The 18367-nt window shown below is 39.8% G+C and overlaps 1 protein-coding gene across 10 annotated transcripts in view; it reads left to right on the forward strand.

Moving 5' to 3' along the window:
- Positions 1-573: 573 nt before the first annotated feature.
- FMR1 (fragile X messenger ribonucleoprotein 1) overlaps positions 574-18367 on the forward strand; it is a 40244-nt gene continuing 22450 nt past the window's right edge. For all 10 annotated transcript variants that reach the window (XM_055565698.1, XM_055565701.1, XM_055565699.1 and 7 more), the window contains exons 1-5: positions 574-884; positions 10821-10873; positions 14990-15083; positions 17601-17672; positions 17948-18096. In XM_055565698.1, the coding sequence (XP_055421673.1) occupies positions 834-884; positions 10821-10873; positions 14990-15083; positions 17601-17672; positions 17948-18096 (419 nt within the window). In that variant the 5' untranslated portion in view covers positions 574-833. The remainder of the gene's footprint in view (positions 885-10820; positions 10874-14989; positions 15084-17600; positions 17673-17947; positions 18097-18367) is intronic.

Consider the following 18367-nt stretch of genomic DNA (forward strand, 5'->3'; position numbering starts at 1 on the left):
GACACAATCCACTGCCCCTCCTAGCACACGGGGCGGCCCAAAATCTCCTGGGGAGGGGAGAGCATTACTCTCACTTTCTAAGGGTCACACAAGCCCGGTCACCGCTGTTGCCACTGTTAGCAGTTTAAAGTCTTCGTCAATCTATTGTTTCACCTCTATTCTTGTCTCCCACTCCACCTCCAGCTCCATTAGGCTCTGCCCCACTTAAAAACACAAAACAAAAACCACCTCCGACCCAAGCCAGTCCAGATCTGGAGAAATGAACACTCTTGTTCGCTACGGGAGGCCCTTTCACACGCCCTTGGCTTGACCCCCAGCCCTCACTAACGGAACGGGCGCTCAGGACCCTGCCAGGCCACGCCAAAAGGCGCGACCTCGGCCAGCGGTGCGACCTGTCGCCGGCCTTCCCGCCGGCCGCCGAGCCCGCGCACGCCGAGCCCGCGCACCTCACGTTGCGCTCGGCCCCCCTGGCCCATCCAGAGCAGCGCGCACGCGCGCGCTCCTGGGCCCGCCAGGGGAAAGAGGGCGGGGCCGAGGGGCCGAACCCGCGGGGGGAGGGGCGGCGTCGGTCACATGACGCGGTTTCACTGTTTACACGCGGAGCGGCCGGATCCTTCGGCCTCAGTCAGGCGCTCGGCTCCGTTTCGGTTTCACTTCCGGTGAGGGGCTGCTTCGGAGCGGGCGGCGAGCCGAAGGCGAGCGCAGGCGGCAGCGGTGACTGCGTCGCCGCTGCCGGGGGGCGTGCGGTAGCGCGGCGGCGGCGGCTGGGCCTTGAGCGCCTGCAGCCCACCTCTCGAGGGCGGGCTTCCGAAGCGAGCAGGGCGGACGAGAAGATGGAGGATCTGGTGGTGGAAGTGCGGGGCTCCAATGGCGCTTTCTACAAGGTACTTGACTCCAGGGCAGGCCCCATCTTCGCCCTGCTTTCCCTCCCTTTTCTTCTTAGCCTCGGCCGGAGGCAGGCCTGGAACCTTCTTCGCGAGCGCCGCGCCCGGGGCCCGGGGCGCACTCGGCGGGATGTTCTTGGGGAGGGAGGGAAGGACCGGACTTCGGGCCTTTGGGAAACCCCTCGAGCCCCATTGCCTCTCCAGTGTGAGGCCCCAGCGTCTGTCGGAATGAGAAGCGAGCAAGGAAAAGAGGGTGCCCTTTTGGGAGCCGAGCCCCAGCAGGGAGCGCTGGGGGTGGGCGAGGGCCGACGGCAGGTAAGAGATCCGGGCGGGAAGCACCAGTATCCGCGCGAAGTGACGGTGAAGGCTTATTTCTGTTTTCTTAAATATCCTCTTCCAGTGGGATCCGGGCCTGACGTGTGGGTAGTTGCCGAGGAGCGGGGGGCGCTTCCGTCAAGCCGCCTTCTGCCTTGCAAGGAGGGTTTGCGTTCTCCTTTGCCTTCTCTTTTCCGGTCCAGCATTGGGACTTCGGAGAGCTCCACTGTTCTGGGCAAGCGGTGTGAAGAAAGAGTAGTAAGAAGCTGTAGTTGGTACCAAATCACAATGGCAACTGATTATTAGTGACTTCTCTTTGTGGATTTCAAAAGAGATTTTAGATTCAAAAGTTTCAGAAGGACCCTTACATATCCGAGTAATGGATTGAAGAATTTGCTAATCTTGAATGTTTGCGGCCCCCTCCCCCCCCGCCCCGTTATAAATATTCTGGAATACAGATGCTTCAGCGTCTAAAAACATTGGCAACTCTGCTACTTAAGAAAAAAAAATTAACCCTCCAAAGGCCTGGATATATGCCATGAAACTTTAGGAAATGTACTAAGCATGTATCATTCCTATGGAATTTTTTTTTAAGCGAGTGGAAATGATTGTTTTGTGCTTCAAACGCTTGATTTATCTTCTCTGAACGTGTAATGTTGCAGCTAACTACATTGTTGCGGTTTTAAATAGGCATGCATGGCTTTGGTTTTGCTACGGGCTTTTTAAAAGTTACAACATTTCAAATCTCACTAATATATTACACTTTCAAAAAGAGGATTAATAATATTTTCATATGTCAGGTAATGCCTCTGTTGGTTCATACTTGTAGATCTAGCAATCTAAGTCCTCGTATCCTCTTGAATGTCTCTCTGTAACTTCGGTGGGTGATGTCCCACCTTACTACAGTATTTTGGCAACAGAAGGTGCATATGGAAGAAAGTGGAAATTAAATATTGCCATTGTCCAAGCGCCATTCTTAAATCTACATAGAAAAACATAAACGTTTCAAACTAGGAATAGGCAAGTAAACACTGACTTGACTATATATGTGTTTACCTATTTCATGGAGAAATTTGGAGAGCATTATATTTCATAAGTGAGTAAAGTATGTAAACTCTTCCATGCTTTTAGCAAAATGATAAAATCTTTTGCTGTAAAAGGAGGAAAAATTTAACCCAGGATTTTTGTTCCTAAATCTCACCAATATAGAATTCATCCAGTTAACTCTGCAGTTTCTGATTGCATTTATTTCAGTGATCCATAATTATTGCTGGTTAGTTTGTGTAGAACCCTTCTGTTTCCTGCTGCTGCTGCTAAGTCGCTTCTGTCGTGTCTGACTCTGTGCGACCCCATAGACGGCAGCTCACCAGGCTCCACAGTCCCTGGGATTCCTAGGTTGGTAGTTTTGCTCACCAGATTTGGAACGCTAAATATAATAAATATGAATAGGGGCTAAAGGTGGAGCGATAGTCTAATAGATCTGTGATATTAGATCAGATATCACTCTTACTGTCTTTCAGTGGAGTTTGCTTGCTATAGAGGGCAAGCACATCCTAGTCTTGAAGGATTTATTGTTCTCTTCCAGCAGCCTATGATTTGCTTTGTAATTTTACTTGCAAACTGATTGGAATATAAGAAACTCCCTCTATCTCTCCTCTTTATCACCCCCTTTTTTGTTTTTTAACAAAAGTTGCTTAATATGAAGGCGAATAGAAAGAATGTGTTGTCTGTTAGTTCCTTGAGGGGAAATGTTAAATGGTGAACAAACACATGCAGAAAAATTGCTGAGATGCTTATTTAATTAAGGTTTTGTTTTTAAGAAAACCTCAAATGGTCTGTGTTGATAGAAAAATAGTTTCTAGAATGAAAAAGGTTTAAATTCTTATCGGACTCAATACTGATTTGAGTTATAAAAGTAAAGCAAAAGTAAATCAAGTTAGTTGTCCAGTGGGATGGACAGAAAAGATGGGAAATAAAGACAAAAAATGAACTATTATGGAGAAATGTTAACATTTACGAAAAATTAGAAACCTAGGTTCACCGGATTGAAAAGGCTTAAGGAACTAAACAACTCGAACAACTTCAGTATAATTGCATTCAGACTTTGATTTGCCTACCAGAACCACCATACTGGAAGGTGCAGTTCTCTGTCTTCTGAGTACATGGTGCACATTTGCAGTATAAACTGGATAGAATGTATGCTGGTAACAGGTAGGTTTATTCCTCTAAAAAATTAACTTAAACTTCAGATTCAGAATTAACAGAACCATGAAATCTAAACCGAAGATCATAACAGCTCATTTCTGTTTTTCCCTCTGGTCTTTATTCTTAAAAACTTGAAAGTTAAATTTAGTAACTGTCAGAGCCACTATTTTTATGCTTAGGTATTTCTTTGACTTTGGAAAAGTCATGAGTACACCATATAGAGCCTAGGTTACTTAAGACATGAGAACACTTGAATTATACCTCACAAAATTTTTTACAAAACATCTCCTAAACAAAGAATGTTGAAAAAGGTCTTTATCATCAGGGCATCTGCCTAAAAATGTATGATCAAGAGGAAATTTTTTAAATGAACATTTTCTTCATATTTTCTCTGACGTCTTCTGTACTTCAAGGAAGTACAACTTAGGTCAACTGCATTTTTTTTTCTTCCCAGTCTAAACACCCTTTTTAGTGTTTTGGAAGCAGCATTATTACCCTTCTGAATTGAGCATTTTCCAACTTCATATTCAAGCACTCTGAAAATCTCCACAGATTATTAATTAAATGTAAAATTCAATATTATAATAGTTGGATTTCTGATTCCTGACCGCTATGAGAATGTGGTTCCTGACATAACTACGAGCATAACTGTTAACAGATACTGAGAGCTTTCTAGGTGTCAGGCACTGTTCTAGGTGCTTTACCTCTTTTAAATTTGTTTAATCACCGCCCACAACCATGAGGTACTATTGTTACTCCCATTTTAGGTAATAGATAAGAACATAGATGTACAAAGAGATGAGGTAGGTGACTTATTACTAAGTGTCAGAGCCAGTAAGGGTCAGATTGGGGCTTTGAGATGAGGTACTCTGACTTCCTGAAGGCAATGAAATTTAACTTAAAGAAGTGAATTGGATTTCCTGGTAGCTCAGACAGTAAATAATCAACCTGCAATGCAAGAGACTCAGGTTCAATCCCTGGGTCGGGAAGATCCCCTGGAGAAGGGCATGGGAAACCACTCCAGTATTCTTGCCTGGAGAATTACACGGACAGAGGAGCCTAGAACGCTACAGTCCATGGGGGTCCCAAAGAGTCAGACGTGACTGAGCAACTAACACTTTCACTTTCAAATTTTCGTTGTACTTTTTTTTATTGTAATTGTTACTATAACACTGTCTTAACATTATTCTGGGCTTCACAGGTGGCACTAGTGGTAAAGAACCTGAATGCCAACGCAGGAGGCGTAAGATATGCAGGTTCAGCATTATTCTATAAGTTCATACAATGACATCATGAAAATACTCTGTTTTATATGTAGGCTTCCTTTTTAGTAACTCCGCACACAGTAATTCTTCATGTGAATGCCTGTTAATGAAAGATAAAGTTTGAAATCTTTGATTTTCCTATAATATTTGCTTTTGTTATGTTAGGGGCAGGTAAGAACTGATGCATTCAAAAGAATACACAGGCACAGGAAAATTAATAATTCATTTCATACTATTCTTTCTGTACCTGTGTGTTGTCTTTGGATCAAGGTGAACCAGAAAGAATGCATTTTTCTCAGAATTTGTGGTAAATGCCCAAATGAAGTCAAGTATTCCTAGTCATGCACTGCGGTTGGAAGAATTGTTGATGAGTTTCATTGTACTTTGCCCTCTCCGTTGTTCATTCTCATATGTTGTTAGCGCCCACATTCAAAGGGTGGCAAAGCAATAACTCACTTTGTATGTGAAGCCTTGGCTTTGAATCATATTTTATCAGATTTCATATGTCCTTGTCATCTTATCTCCTACAGATTTTCTTGAGGAGGGATATTTTGCGATGCTTCTAAGTTTTCTCTAATGAGAATAATCATTGCACTACATGAGCTGTCTTCAGTGTTAATGTAATAGCTGTTCATTGTTGGTCAGTGGCTTACACTGAAATTTCTCTACACAGTTACCCCTCTCATGTTTGTGAGAAGAGTTTGCCAAGGTGTGAGGTGTAGTGGGAGAGTAAAAGTTCACCGAAGTGGGGATGGACTTTCTTTTGGTTTCATCAGTCTGGGTGATGTGATGTTGGAATTAGATAACTCTAGTCATGACACACTTGGGCTAGTATCATGTTATGATTGCCTCTTTGGCCCAGTTGCCAGTAAGGTGGGTGGGATCCCATAATGATTTTTTTTTTATTTTGTGTTTATTCCCCCCGATGATAAGTCCGTGTGTGTCTTTTTTTGTTTTTGTTTTTGGAGTATAGTTGCTTTGGGTGTCTTGTCTTTAACTGCACTTTTAGCAGTTTCTCAAACCCCAAAGGTTTTTGTCACTTTTTTTTCTTCTGAGTCTAAACGACCTGTTAGTACTTAGTATCTTTGAGGAAATACCCTTTTCTTTTTCTGTCCTAAGTTTTAATATCTTTTTTAAAAGTATGATTTTTTGAGATGTAACTTTTTCAAGTGCAAGAGTGTTTATGGCTTTGCATCTTTTATAAAATATGCCCCTGTCTGCTTTACCTGTAACTTACTTAGTGCCAACTATGTGTTAGGCCTCATGCTAGGCACTAGACATGTGTGATTTCTTTATTCACGACAGCAGACAGCAAGTCCAGTTCTTTATCCATTCCTTACTTATGCAGACAAGGCATACAAGGCCCAGAGACCACTTCTTGGAGAGTCCCACAGCTATTATGTCATAAAATCAAGATTTTGAATTTAGCTCTCATTCACAGCAAAACTTGTTTTTGTTTTGTTTTTCCTCAAAGGCTCTTTTCTTTATTGTTGTTGTTTGCGTTTTTTATCCGTTTTGGCCATAGACGAATGTGGGATCTTAGTTCTCCATCCAGGGCCTGAATGTGGGCCCCCTGCTGTAGAAGCGTGGAGTCTTAACCCCTGGACCTCCAGGAAAGTCCCCACAGCAGAACACTTAACCACCAAGTTTACTGACTCTTGTAAGAGCCCTAGTTCTCATCCAGTTCCATGCAAGTCTCTTCCTGTATTCATTCAAACCCTTTCAGTTGCCTTCTTTGGTAACCAACCCCACAGAAATTCCCTCAACCTATCTTCTCATCAACTTTGATGTGTGGATAGGTAGAAAGTGCAACCAACCTTAGTTTTCCACGTTGGTGGGTGGGGTGATAGTGCTCTGGGGGTAGCCAGGGAAGGAAAGGACATGATTATTGGGATAAGGAAGGAGCAGGGCCCAAAAGGAGAGTTATTGGAGAAGGTATGATGAGAAACAGAAAATTGGGACCTTTGTTGGCATTTTAGCAAAAGGCCCCTGAAGTCACAGGAGACCTTTGTGCTTAGCGAGTGTGTGAACCAGAGGTAATCTATGAATTTCTTTTATTCCACTAAAAATGACTGGTTTTGAAACAATCATGCAAATATCCATATATAGATAAGCCTCATTAACTCGAAAGCAGTGGCCCTGGTAGGCTCTGATGATTGCTTAAACCATTTTTGACACTGTATATCTGGAATTGTTTTTAAAGTCTTTGAGAGCTGTTTTTGTTTTTTTAAATAGTCACAACCATTGCAGATCTTCCTCCTTTGAAGGAATGTTTAATTTTAGGAAATAGGCAAATGCGGTGATTAAACTGTACAAAAACTTTTTTGCAAATAGAAAAACAAATTAAAATGTAGCGGTGAAATAATGAGACGAACTTTTAGAGTGCTTTCAACGTGGATTTGAAATCATTCCCCCGGATTTCTAAGTGTCGAAATCAGTGCTGTGCACAGATCTGTCCATCTGTGGTGATGCAATGTGCTCTGCCTGTGCTATCCTCTGCAGTAGGTACTAAGCCTTGTGTGGCTTTTGAGCACTTGAAATGTGGCAAGTATAACTCAGAGACTGATTTTTAATTGTATTTACTTGTACTTTATTAAATAGAAATATTTATATATGACCAGCAGCTTCTGTGGTGAACAGTAGCACAGTTTAGACAAGGGCAGTAGTAGTGGAAAGATACCTTATTTAGTGAGAACAAATCTTCACCCAGCTGTAACAAGGTTCTCTTAGCTGACTAAAGGACTTAACATTTTCAGCATTTAATATACAGTGCATGCATGCTCAGTCACTTCAATTATGTCTGACTCTGCAACACTATGGACTGTAGCCCACCAGGCTCCTCTGTCCATGGAATTCTCCAAGCAAGAACACTGAAGTGGGTTGCCATGCCCTCCTCCAGGGGATCCAACCCAGGAATGGAACTTGCGTCTCCTGCATTGGCAGGCAGGTTCTGTACCACTAGAGCCACCTGGAAAGCCCCATAATATGAAGTAAGGAACTAATATTTGTTACTGCCGGTACATGCAAACATAAAACTTTAGACAAGGATGAAGACAGAGGCCATGACATTTTTTGGTAAATAAGGGATTAGCTCCTAATAGAAGTCCCACCCTCAAAAAGCAAATTGTTAATTTGGTATTAGCCATCACTGTCAAGATGGGAGAAATTGAGGGCAGGGGGGCCCTGTTCTCCCTTTCTTTGTAATTTGTGGAAAACTAATTACTAAAACTAAAAAGCTAATTTTACTTTAGAAAACTAAATGTCCAGTTCCTCCAACTTTACTCAAAATCAAGCCTTTCTGTTTCTATAGTAATAGTGAGGCAAACCCCTTAGAGCAGTACGGGCATGCGCCCTTAGGAAATCTCGAGTATGTTCTAGGATATCATGGTCAGTATTTAACTAGAGTTCTCAACACTCTGTTGAAAATGTGTGTGATTTAAATATAGCTGAGGGAAAATAAGCGATATCAAAATGATAGGAAGAAAATGTGAATTCCCCCCACTTGAGATGAACAACTATAAAAATACAGACATATGTTTAATTTAGAAATAATTATTTAGGCATCTTGGATATAGCAGAACACCTAGATTCCATTACAGTCCACCTTGATCTTACAAGGAACTTTCTTTTAGCATAGCTTTGCTTTATTCTTTACAGCATAATTACAGGAATTTGGTGTCTCTGTTTAGGTTCAATGTACAGTCAACCCTTGAACACTGGGGCTAGGGTACCAAAAGCAGTTGATAAATGACTCACCCAAAGGCAGGAAGGTGAAACAGCTTGGACAGAATCAAGACTCAAACCCAAGTTCCTTTGATTCCACATATTGTGACCTCTAATTGAACACAAACTCCGCCCCCCCCTTTAGATAATTTAAATGTCTATGAAGTGAAAATATTGGTACTACACTTACTGGAAAAAAGTCCATGTGTAAGTGGATCCTCGCAGTTCAAACCTGTGTTGTTCAAGGGTCAACTGTAAATGGTTTCCAGAGCCCTGCCTTACTTGCCATTGTTTTTCTTAGGAGCAGCTATTTAATAGAAAAGGAAATGGCATCCCACTCCTGTATTCTTGCCTGGAGAATCCCATGGACAAAGGAGCCTGGTGGGCTACAGCCCATGGGGTCGCATAGAGTTGGACATGACTGAAGTGACTTCGCACAGCTATTTAATACTTGACTGATATGTTTTAATTTGATATTTTGGGAAGTTTTAGTTTTTAAACAATGCTTTAATTTCTGGCCTTTGACGATGTATTTGTTTATCAAGATATTTGCATTGAATCATTTGTTTAACTCATCTATTGGGCACCTACTGTATACCAGAAATTGTGCCAATTACTGAGGATACATAGAGAAGTTAAAGAAGGGTCTTACTCCAAGCTAGCTATCTTCCCAATATCTGAAGTCAGGGGGATTTACTACTATATTTTCTTCTAAGAGTTGTATAGTTATAGCTCTAACCTTTAAGTCTTTGATATTTTTTAGTTGATTTTTGTATATGGTATAAGGTTAGGCCAAAATTTATTCTTTTGCAAGGGGATAATCCAGTTCTCCCAGCACCATTTGTTGAAAGCACTGTTCTTTTCCCCCCATTGAATTGTCTTGACTTCCTTTCCACGGAGGATTTATTTCTACCACAGCCCTAGCTGTTTCTCCAGGTCTGAGCCTTTGTTCCCACTGCCCATTTAGGCCTGCTGCATAAGAACCTCAACCTCTTCTATTTGTCTTCCCTGATCAGCATCCCCACCCAGCCCCATCCCCTCAAACCACACAAATACCTTTCCTCCTGTAGGCTAGGATAAGAACCCTTTAGGCAGTGATCTATGATAATAACTATTCAGTGAACCCTTAATAGGTACTTTGAAGTTCAACCGTAAATAAAAGACACCCTCAGGAAGCTTACCTTTGGTATGAAAATGGGCAAAATACTCTAGTAGGGTAGTTTATAGTGGGGGATACTCATAAGATGCTCTAAGAAGTTTGAAGGTGAAATTGAACTTAGTCTTCTGGGTTTTCCCATAGGAGGTGACATCTGAACTGAAATAAAACCCATAGGAGATAGCTCAGTGAAAAGAGGGGAAGGACAGCAGGCAGGCAGGAAGAGAGGCCCAGGTAGTTTAGCATTGCTGGGTTACAGCCTCCAAAAATGCTCACCTTGGGTCACCACAGGCCTTCTACAGCCGGAGGAGTTTGACCATAATCCTGTAGACAGGGAGAAACCACAAAAGCACAGAGACATGCCCAGAACACACTGGAGTAAGAAGCTGGAATCTCTAAAACCATTTTAAAATGAATTAAGATATAAAGCCCCTTGGGTTTCTTTATCCTTTATCCTACTCCTCTAATTGTCAAAACAAAAAACAAAGCCTCCTTTCCTGCACCTATTAAAAACTTAATTTTATAGAATTAAAGACAGCACGCTGATTAAAGAATTCTTGATAGTTAGCTATTTTGTTATGTCATTTTATAGAATTAAGGACAGCATGCTGATTAAAGATTTCTTGATAATTAGCTATTAACTTTTGTTGTGTCTTTTTGCAGATTATTAGCAATTGCGTCATCAGATTTAAAAGATTTAAACTTCTGTACTTTATATTACTATTTTTTCCACCAAGTGCCTGTGAGATTGAGAATTTAATTAAACTCTAGTAATTGGACTTTTTAGTGGTATTAGCAGCATATTGTTAAAGAGAACTTAGTGTACTTGTGTTCACATAGATTTGAGATTATACTTAGTTATTTACTATTGTATTCTCCTAAAATTGTATTAAGGAGAAAAAGATAGGTTACAACAGATCTGTACTGACTGGTATATAGCTCTGTAACAAGTTTCTAATACTTTTAATCTAAAGTATACCTTCAGCTTTGCATTGTAATTTTCAGTTTACTTATCTGTCTTTCTCCTATTAGATGCTGAACTCTAGAGCAATTCTTTTTGCTCTATTTTAAATAATCAGTATTCCTAGGGCCTACCACGCTGTAGGTATGTAAATACAGATGTGATTCATGAATGAGTGAGCCTCGCAAACTAACAAACTTAAAGCTTCATTCTGTTGTTAAACATAAAATATTTGTATCACTGTAAAATGTAACTAAAAACAAAAACGATATTTAAGCTTAGAAATTAATTTAACTGTGTTTTTTTAATAGGCATTTGTAAAAGATGTTCATGAAGATTCAATAACAGTGGCATTTGAAAACAAGTAAGTGTCTTGATATAATTTTAATATTTAGGTTCTTTAACATTTTGTGCTAATTTTTCCTTTTACTCCTCATTTAAAAAAATTCAAGTCTAGTTTGAGTGTTTTTCAGGAATGGATCTTCATGTTAACTGACCAGGAAGTTTGTGAACAACTCAATATTAAACCAGTGGAATGACTGTTCCTGCTAATGACCTTGGAGATCCCTTTTGTATAATCTTGACCCTTACATCTTAGTTCCTTTAAATGTGAACAAAGAAACCAGATTGTTCTGTGCTAGTAACTGAGAGTTTGAATAGAAATATTTGTAAATATTAAAAGATGAAAGTGAATGGATTCATGGGAATCCATTGGGAAAGTTGATGTGAATTTTGTAATGTTAAATCTAAAACTGATAGTTTTAGTCCTTTGGTATATTTTATTGGAAATAATTATGTTTGCCTATTAACATTTTTTATCTATTTCATATATTTAAAATCATCGAGAGCTGTAACTGATCTTTTCTGTTTACTGTTAAATGAGTACATAAAAATACTTAGAGGCCTAGGCACATTAGCTGTATGTACAAAGGCATCAATAGTAGAGGTAGACGTTAACATTTTATTGGGGAGACAGGTCTTTTGACTAAATGTTTTGAATGCTGTTAATGAGAGGTATTTTCATAGTAGCCATTCAAGATTCTAAAGTACATATAAACTCCTTTGCCAAACCCATAGATGTGATCATGATCTTAGGATTTTACTGAATTCTCAAGGATGGTCAGCAGTTATAATGTTTGTTTTTTATTTACCAAGAGAAATTAATTGTTGTTGTTCAGTTGCTTAGTCATGTCCAACTCTTTGTGAACCCATGGACTAGGAGCATGCTAGGTTTCCCTGTCTTTCACTGTCTCCCAGAGTTTGCTCAGACTCATATCCATTGAGTCGATGATGCCATCCAGCCATCTCATCCTCCGTTGCCCTCTTCTCCTCCTGCCCTCAATCTTTCCCAGCATCAAGGTCTTTTCCAATGAGTCGGCTCTTCGCATCAGGTGGCCAAAGTATTGGAGCTTCAGCTTCAGCATCAGTCCTTCCATTGAATATTCAGGACTGATTTCCTTTAGGATTGACTGGTTTGATCTCCTTGCTGCCCGAGGGACTCTCAAGAGTCTTCTCCAGCACCACAGTTCAAAAGCATCAGTTCTTTGGCGTTTAGAGAAATTAGTAGTGTATCAAAAACAGATTACAAATCTATAGAGAAAATAAATAAATTAGTGGTCGCTTGGGGCTCGTGGGAGTGGAAAGCCATAGCCAGAGTGTGGGATTTCTTTTTGAAGTGATGATAATGTTCTAAAATTGACTGGTAATGGTGGTGGTTTAGTTGCTAAGTTGTGTCCGACTCTTTGCAACCCCATGGACTGTAGCCTGCCAGGCTCCTTTGTCCATGGGATTTTCCAGGCAAGAATACTGGAGTGTGTTAACCATGCCCTTCTCCAGGAGATCATCCCCACCCAGGAATTGAACCTGGGTCTCCGTCACTATAGGTGTATTCTTTACCAACTGAGCTACCAGGGAAGTTCCTGGTAATGGTGTCACATATCTATGAATCTACTTAAAGACATTGACTTGTATGTACACTTCAGTGGATGGCTTATAGGGTTATGTGAATTATATCTCAATAAATCTGTTAAAATACAGTATCTGACCAAGACATGGTGTAAATAGAATGTTAGCAGGATCTTTTAGCTACCAACAGGACAAAGTACAGTTTACCCTTGACCAAGGGTCATGAGTTTGAACTGTAAAGGACCAGTTGTATGTGGATTTTTTTTCAATAGTAAATACTACAGTAGTACACGAATCAGAGTCATTTGAATCCATGATACAAACCACAAATCTCTGGATATGGAAAGTTGACTATAAATTATCCATGGATTTTTAACTGCACAAAGAGTGAGTGAGTGGCCCTAACCTCTGGGTTATTCAAGGGTCAACTGTAGTAGTCTTGGATACCTAAAATTTAAGGGGACAGATAAAAGGATTTAGAGTATCCAATCATATTTTCAGTTCTAGACAAATGGTCTTGGTCCAAAATACAAGTTTGGGTAATAGAATACCTTTCTTTGAATACATAGAGCCAAAAGTTTCAGAATCTGCTTCATTACATGATTATCCATGCATTATAGACTGGATAACAGCATCATGCCTCTAATAGAGGAATCTTTAATAACTTGGAGAGGAATTTTTTTCTTGTACTTATACTCTTTATCTGCTTGCTTCCATCATGAGGTAAACACTATTTTCCATAAAGGGAGAGTTTTCTTCATTTGCTACTCTTTTAAGGTATTAAGCAAATACTTATTTCCTCTATGCATTTAAGAATGTGTCTGGTTTCTAGTTTTTACAGTGGTCAGTTCTCGTATGTTTTCAATCAGATTTCTACTATAAACTTAAAATTATTTTGTCTTTGGACCTTCTAGTTCTCTCCTGTACCATAGTTGTGTACAAGTTTCTCTTCTTACTGTCATGCTGGGAATTTGAAATAAATCAACTTTTTCCTTGTGTTTGTGTACTATGTATGCGATTCAACACTGGGTTTGAGCATGTTACCAGGATTTGATAGGTCCCTACCAAAGTAGTGTCTTTGCACTCCCTTGCATTTCCTTTTTGTTTTCTGATTTTTCTAAAGCAAGCATACAAAAACAAACCTGATGTTTTATAAAACTTCAGCTTATATCCTTTCTTTCCTTTCAATTATAAACTCCTATAATACCACATTATTTTAGATGTCTTCTTTTTGTCTTCCATGTGTCACATTAAAAAAAAAAGAATTTGAATTTTTATCTCTGTATCCTTAAAATAATTCTTCCTTCTTTGGAATGAAGAAAATTATGTATTACTACATGCTTTACAAATAAAATTTAGCAATGAATCTGTGATATATATGTTTGTAACATTGATCACTAATTTCAGTAAGTATATTAAAAAAAGTTTTTCTGCAGTAAAGACACTTTTTTGTTGTTGTTTTTGGCCACACTGCACGGCTTATGGGATCTTAGTTCCTCAACCAGAGATCAAACCTAGGGTCCCAGCAGTGAGAGAGATGAGTGCTAACCACTGCACCACCAGGGAATTCCCTGAAGATAATTTTTTTTAAGTTGCAGAGTTTTCAAGGGTTTATAATAATGCAGAAAATAGGTGCAGTGTAACATAGGCCCGAATCAGATTTCCACAGATTCTGACTTTACCTTGCTATCTTATATAATAGAATATAAAAAAAAAAAATCCCCCAAAACAAATAGCAAATTTCTTGATAGGATTTTACTAAGAAAGCCCTTTAACAGAAAACCCAGAAATGACTGCTCTAGCAGTTGAATCTGCCAGCGTTTTGCAGTTTATCTTTTAATATTTCATATCATCATGATATAAAATAATAATTTGGTGTTTTCAAAATTGTTCCATATAACTTTAAATGAAAAAACATAGGCAACTTACTGAACTCCTGTAGGCTGTCTCCATTGGGTTTCTGTGGTTTAGGAGACCCCACCCGTCCAGTGCATGCTGGTACGTCATACTGATCAGCAGCCAGCTACCCGTGGCAAGAGTTGACCACCTCGCGGGATCTAAAATTTAAAGGGGGAAAAGTGAGTTGTGAATTGCTAATGTGCTGACCACCCCATTTTGCTTGGAAATTAGAGGGCATTAAGACCAGTTTCTGTGGTTGTTGGAATGTGGTTAAAATTCCTTTGCAAGTAGAAGTATGGTGATGACATTACTAACACATACTGATACTAACGTATTAAAGCACCAAAGGAAATTGCTGTCGTGGCCTGAATTTTAGAATCCTTAGAAGTTGAAATTATTGGAAGAAAGACTTGTTAAGTTGTAATGTTGATCTATTGTGTTTAGAGAAATACTCCGAATAGAACTACAAGGCTGCTGTGTTGCATGCAGACTTTGTTGAAATGTCTCTGTATTACCATTATGCCCCCACTCAGTGAAACACTGACAGTTTTAAAGCATTTGCTTCTTTAAACTAGAAAAACAAAGGGTTATACTTAACCAAAGGTTGATGGCAGCATAGTCATCCCTTCCATTAAACCAGAAAATGTATTAAATAATTGTGTTTGCTTATTTGCAGCTGGCAGCCAGACAGGCAGATTCCATTCCATGATGTGAGATTCCCACCACCTGTGGGTTATAATAAAGATATAAATGAAAGCGACGAAGTAGAGGTAAGTCTCCCCACCATCAAGTTATTAAGCACTGAAGAACTGGGAACATTTAACTTGTTTGCGCCTTTTGTATCCCTTGTCTTTAATGCTTTTCAGTCTACCTTGAGAATTATAGCTCTTATGCAAATAGGCTTTTGACTGCACCATCCTAGTAATGATTTGACATAATACATTATTGATGCTTAAATGTGGCTGCCTGAACAGCATTCAAGGCACAGCTTGGAAAGTCACCACTGATTTCCCTTGTCCACTAGGATTTCTTTTCCCCATTTCCTCAATTTCTGAATCGTGTTTGAATAATATATTGTTAGTTTACAACCATGTCCCCATTTTAAGCAAAATGAGTTAGGAAAAGAACCATGCCTTTCAATAGAGCAGCATCCTAGGATTTCTTTAAGTAGCGATAGAGCCTTCTGGGATATTTTTAAAAACTCATCTACGAGTTTTAGTATATACACCTATAGGTAAAATATTTTTTCACAGGAGATTCTGTGAACCAACTGCTTATGTGCCAGTAATGTCTTTGACCAAAAGGTGCTATGGAGATGTAACACATTGACAGAAAGATTGTGTTTGTGATTTCTGTAGCCACTGGAAATTTTTGTGAGGCTTGAGGCACTTGGAGTCGGCTTTATGTTGTAGCTGGTCTGTGTAGTATCCTCTTCTTCACCCCCCTGCACATACTCCATTTTAAGGCACTTCTCTTCTCCACAATGTCTTGTTAATGGTAGCAGTTTCATTTGCAGTATGATGGAAGCAGCTAAGAATCCATTTGTGCAGGTCAGGTGAGGTGTACTAGGTCCTTGAATTCTTATTTTCTGTGCTGGGTACAGATGGTGCAGTGAAACAGAAGAGGCCCCAGCCTTTAACAGGTTCCTGTTCTAGTGAGGAGAGTTAATATTAGGGCCATTGTGAATAGGCCGAGAAAGAAAACCAAGGATGGAAGGTGATGTATGGGCAAGAGTGTCATTTTAGGGAGTGCTCAAGGAAGGTCTCAGTGTCCAGCCTGTGTTCTTTTCTCAAGTGCTATTTATTTACCCAAGATGTACTCAGTACTTGAACTAGGTGAAAGGAACTGGGTTTGGTTTTGTCAGGACTCAAGTAGAGAGTACAAACACTGTACTTGAGGACCATTAGTTGTTCACTTCCCCAGGAGACTACATGCGTCCTGAGGTCAAGGACCAGGACTTTTGGTCTGTCTGTATCAGAAGGCCTCATAGTAGTGTTTGGGTTGATAAAAGGGACTGTTTTTTCTTTATAGTTCTCAACTGAGTCACATGACCCCACTAACAGTGATACATAACTGAGGTTATCACTAGCTAGAGCAGAGATGAAAGGAATTGATGGTTACAAGAAAATGTAGGTTCGATCAAGTTATATTTAGTCACTATATTGTATAACCATTAACTTAGGTCTTTTGGTCTGTCTACACCAGGAATGCTCATAGTAGTAGTGGCTAGAGGGGACTTTTTGTGCACTTGAGTCACATGACCAATGGGAACCAATGAAAAGCTGTTGTCAGGATGACAAAACAGTTAACAAATAACTGACATTATTTCTCTGACTAGAGCAGAGGTGAAAGGAAGTAATGGGGGCAAGAGGGAAAGGTAGGTTGAGTTAACTTGTGTTTCATCACTGTGTTTTGTCACTATGAACTTCAGTAGTAAAAGGAGGACCAGAGTTGGAGCCCTGAGTTGTTTGTCTTCTGTCCTTTCCTCCCCATCCCCTTGTCCTCCCTGTCTTCTTTCTACTTCTGAGTATTTCTGTCACTCACCATGTGTCTCTTTCCCTATTAACCTTGATTTGCTAGTGTCTTCACAAAAGGTTCCATGCTGCACATCATAAGTGAACTTTGAAGTGGTCACCAGAGAGATCAGTTTAGAAGAACTGATCCACAGTATGTGAGAGGAGAAAGGTGGTATCCAGAGGATTGCCAGCATAGAGTTGTCCCTTTTAGTGGAGAAGGGGACAGGAGACCAGAGAGTGACCCAGTTGCTGTCCGTTTAGTCCCAGGAGACATGAACACCAGGTGGTATCCTTAGTGGGCTGAATAGTCAGTGGCCTTACCCATTTAGTGACCATGAGCCAGGCAGTAGGCCAGGGTCACTAACTTCCAGCTTGTTACTTGCTTATTAAAGTAAAACAAAAACACGTTCATCTTTGCATGTTTAGATACATTTTCATAGCTCACAAAGTACCCAAAGAAAGCATGCCCAGCTTCATAAGTGGTCAGCTTTTCTCGAGCTTTCATATTCAGAATACTGATGATTACTGAGGCAGCACAAAGACAGCACAGAGAAATAGGGAAGCATATTTTACAGTACTCTTCCTGGTAACCAGGTAGTTTCTGAATGTGTCTGTGTAGAAGCAGGGGTGCAGTCTGGTTAAAAGTCTACAACTTAACAGATTTGCAAGATACCTAAGGTCATTTTAAGAAATTTTCCTTGATGTCTGATAATTTACAGATTTCTGAATGATTTTAATCATGAAATATTCTATGTTGTAATTTTTGTGTAGGTGTATTCCAGAGCAAATGAAAAAGAGCCTTGCTGTTGGTGGTTAGCTAAAGTGAGGATGATAAAGGGTGAGGTAGGAAAATGCCTATTTCAATTGTTTTTCTTACACTCTTCCCCTTTTCTAAATTCAGGTATATACATTTCTGTTTGGATTTCTATTTGAAAGTAATAGCTAGCTTGATTACTTTATTTAAATGTTTATATGTTCAGTATGTTTTGTGTGTTTCAGTTAGTTGATCAAATAGCTTTTTTTCTCTCTAAAGAATTTTAAAAGAACTGAATAGGTACAGCTTCTTGTTCTTAATTTAAACACTATGATCAGGAATGACTTTGATTTCTCTCTCACAGTTTTACGTGATAGAATATGCAGCTTGTGATGCTACATACAATGAAATTGTCACAATTGAACGTTTGCGATCGGTTAATCCCAACAAACCTGCCACAAAAGAGACTTTTCATAAAATCAAACTGGATGTTCCAGAAGACTTAAGACAAATGTGAGTTGATTTGCAAGAAAGGCTGAGAACTTAGAGGAGCTGTGCAATTAATTTAAAAGAATAATACATTTTCAAATAATAGGAATCAATTTTTAACCTCAGTGAACTTTGACATAAATGGCTTGCAAAAGCAGTGAAAAAAAAAAATTTAGCTTTTTCTGGTTATGTAATCAAGCCAAGGCAGGAGGAGAGGGGAACGACAGAGGATGAGGTGGTTGGATGGCGTCACTGACTCAACGGACATGAGTTTGAGCAAACTCGGGGAGTTGGT

Source organism: Bubalus kerabau, chromosome X, assembly GCF_029407905.1.
Source record: "Bubalus kerabau isolate K-KA32 ecotype Philippines breed swamp buffalo chromosome X, PCC_UOA_SB_1v2, whole genome shotgun sequence".
Taxonomy (NCBI): Eukaryota; Metazoa; Chordata; class Mammalia; order Artiodactyla; family Bovidae; genus Bubalus; species Bubalus kerabau.